Source organism: Chiloscyllium plagiosum, unplaced genomic scaffold (genome assembly GCF_004010195.1).
Source record: "Chiloscyllium plagiosum isolate BGI_BamShark_2017 unplaced genomic scaffold, ASM401019v2 scaf_7134, whole genome shotgun sequence".
In the NCBI taxonomy this organism is placed as follows: Eukaryota; Metazoa; Chordata; class Chondrichthyes; order Orectolobiformes; family Hemiscylliidae; genus Chiloscyllium; species Chiloscyllium plagiosum.
In genome coordinates, this window is record NW_025213599.1 from 28,819 (window position 1) to 31,979 (window position 3,161).

At 63.8% G+C, this 3,161-nt stretch overlaps 1 protein-coding gene across 2 annotated transcripts in view; it reads left to right on the forward strand.

Annotated features, from left to right (window-relative positions):
* The window catches only part of LOC122547670 (actin-3-like), a 10,562-nt gene extending 9,278 nt beyond the window's left edge, over window positions 1-1,284 (forward strand). Inside the window, exon 2 of one of the 2 annotated variants that reach the window (XM_043686265.1) lies at window positions 151-1,284. In XM_043686265.1, the coding sequence (XP_043542200.1) occupies window positions 199-1,284 (1,086 nt within the window). In that variant the 5' untranslated portion in view covers window positions 151-198. Of the gene's footprint in view, window positions 1-74 lie in introns of those variants that run through there. The other variant, XM_043686264.1, reaches the window with a different exon arrangement.
* The last annotated feature ends 1,877 nt before the right edge of the window (window positions 1,285-3,161 follow it).

The following is a 3,161-nucleotide window of genomic DNA, read 5'->3' on the forward strand; positions in this document are numbered from 1 at the left end:
GGGAGAGAGAGAGAGAACTGAGGGGAGAGAGAGAGAGAGTGGGGGAGAGCGAGTGGAGAGAGGGAAGGAGAGCAAGGTTTTGGTCAGGGAGAGGCGGAGTAGGCCGCCCTGCCATCAGAAATGAGTAAATCCTCCCCCTTGGCACCTCAGGGGCCCACCACGTGCCAGGACCCATTCACAGACACGGCAGCCGTGGTGATGGACAATGGCACTGGCTACACCAAGGCCGGTTTCGCCGGAGACGACAAGCCCCGGGTGGTGGTGCGCTCGCTGGTGGGCGTCCCGAACCAGAGCTGCGAGGAGCCGGGCAAAGCGCCCGACTACTACGTCGGGGCTGCCATTCCCGCCGACTCCTGGGTGGTCAAGACGCCGGTGGTGACCAACGGCGTCGTCACCGACTGGGACGCCCTGGAGATGCTCTGGCACCACGTCTTCTACCAGGAGCTGCGGGTGGCGCCCGAGGAGCACGCCATCCTGCTGTCCGACGCCCCGCTTTCACCCCCTACCAACCGGGAGAAGGCCGCCGAGCTGCTGTTTGAGGGGTTTGGCGTGCCGGCCATGTACGTGGCCCACCAGTCGCTGCTGTCCCTCTACTCCACCGGCCGGACATCAGGCCTCATCGTCGAGTCGGGCCTGGGCGTCTCCTACACGGCGCCCGTCCACAACGGCTACACCATGCCCCACGCCACCTTCCGCCTGGACCTGGCAGGCGGGGGGCTGACAGAGTACATGGCCAAGCTGCTGGAGGAGTGCGGCAACCCCTTCAGCGCCGAGGAGATGCACGTGGTGACCAACATCAAGGAAACCTGCTGCTACGTGGCGCAGGACTTCAACGAGGAGATGGTGGCCAACGAGAACGACTACCTGACCGACTACGAGCTGCCCGACGGCCACGTCATCACCATCGGCAACGAGCGCTTCCGCTGCCCGGAGTCGCTCTTCAAGCCTGAGGTGGTAGGCCTCACTGACCCGGGCCTGCACGCCCTGGCCGTGAAGAGCCTGGACAGGTGCCCGGCCGAGCACCAGCTCGAGCTCCTCACCAACATCGTGCTGTCGGGCGGCTCCTCCATGTTCCCGGGCTTCGCCGAGCGGATCCAGCGCCAGATCGGCGCCCTGTTCCCCGGACGCGCCAAGCTCAACGTCTACGCCTCGCCCCAGCGCAAGTTCTCGGTGTGGATTGGGGGCTCCATCACTGCCTGCCTCAACACCTTCCAGTCCATGTGGGTCAGCCGAGAGGACTACGACGAGAAGGGCCCAGGCATTGTCCAGCGCAAGTGCTTCTGAGCGCGGGGAGCGGGGAAGGTGGGTGGGGAGGGAAGTGCGAGGGCCGCGGGAGAGCGTTCTAATAAAATAAACTGAATCGATCCGGCTCCGGCCGCGTCTTGACCCTCCCTGCAAACGCGCGGCACCACCGCTTCCCCGGGCGTACGCTAAAGGGGCACGGTGGTACCCCTCCCCAACCCGGGCAACGCCTCCTTTCAATCGACCGTGATGGGATTTGCCTCTGGCAGGGGGCACCGCCAGCTAAGGCTCAACTGCACCAGAGTTCAAGCAGGTCAAGGAGCATGGCGTTGGGGGCGGTGGGTGGTGACAGGAGATGGGTCCTCTACATCTCCGTTGCAAGTCGACCCCAGAGTCCCCTGGCAAAGCAGCCCGGCCTCCTGGGCTTGAGGCGTAGCGCTACCAAGCGGGGGGGGTGGGGTAGGTAGAGTGACACGGGACACCCCGGTTAGGCCCCCGACGGGTGCTACGGTTCGCAAGCGCCCGAGGGTCGCCGAGACGGTCCGCGAGAGAGAGAGAGAGAGAAGGAGGGGTGGGAGGTTGACCGGGAGGCCACACAGGATGTGAGGGTTTGAGCTGTGAGGTCAGGTCAGGGGGCAACTGGGGTTGGGGAAGAAAGGGGGAGGGCGCCTGAGGGACGGCCTGGAATCAGGACGGGGTCATCTCAGGTCAAGGAAGAAAATTTGCATCCTCTCTACTGACAGGATATGGACTCGGGGTAGGGGGGGTGGGGGGGGAGGAGAGAGGAGAGAGGAGGGGGTTTGTGGGCCAGGGGTGGGTGGGAACAGGAGGGCGACATCTTACCTGTTGGTGAGTGAACCCGCTGCCGACAGAAGGTGGGGGGAAAGGGGCGATGGCAAGTGAGAGACCATTGGATAGGTAAGAGGCCCATCCCCTTCCCCTTCACGTGTCCCCCTCTCCCCTCCGCGCGCCCAAGGTCTGGGGGGGAGTTGATGGGAAATCCGTCCCCCCTCGGCCAGGTCTGGGCTGACACGTGACTCTGGGTGGCACGCGACAATGAGGTGGGGGGGGGGGCGAGTCTTCACCAACATCTGAAAAGGCCCCCGGGGGCTGGGCATCAAATGGCGGCCTCGCTGGTGAGGCCCACACGTCCCCTCGGTCAACTGGGAAATGGTGTCAACGCCCTGGTGGGCATTGCGGGCTCTCAGCTGGCGCTCGCCTCCAAATAGTGACCTGTACCCTTACCTCACGCCCTGACCCCCCCCCCCGCCCCTGCTGAAGGATAACCTGGGAGATAGAGGGTGCGCCATTTGGCACCAACCCCACCAGGGGCCTGTGGAAAACATCTTCGCCAAACACATCTGGACTTGGGCACCGTTGAGGTGAAGGGGGCGAGGCTGAGGTACACCCAGCGAGTGACTGATACCGCATCCCTCCCACCCCCACCGCGCGGGATGTGCGTATGGATGCCCTGCCCGGCCCCTACTTCCTGTCTCTCCATGGGACGCCAATTGCGTTGGCAATGTGGGCTTGGCCGCTTTTGTTTTTAAAAACTTAGTCATGTGACGTGGGCATCGCTGGCAGGGCATTTACTGGGCGAGGGTGAGGGACTGCAGCAGGCGCTGGAGATCGGAGAGTGCGGCGCTGGAAAAACACAGCGGCTCAGGCAGAATCCGAGGAGCAGGAGAGTCAACATTTCGGGTAAAGGCCCTTCATCGGGAATAACGTCCGGGAGCCTCCTGGGTGGAGAGATAAATGGGGGAGGGGGGGGTGGGGAGTAGGTAGCTGAGCGTGGAATAGGTGGTTGGAGATGGGGGTAAAGGTGATAGGTCAGAGGGGAGGGTGGAGTGGGTAGGTGGGAAGGAAGATTGACAGGTGGGACAGGTCATGGGGGCGGAGTTGAGCTGGAAGGTTGGAAC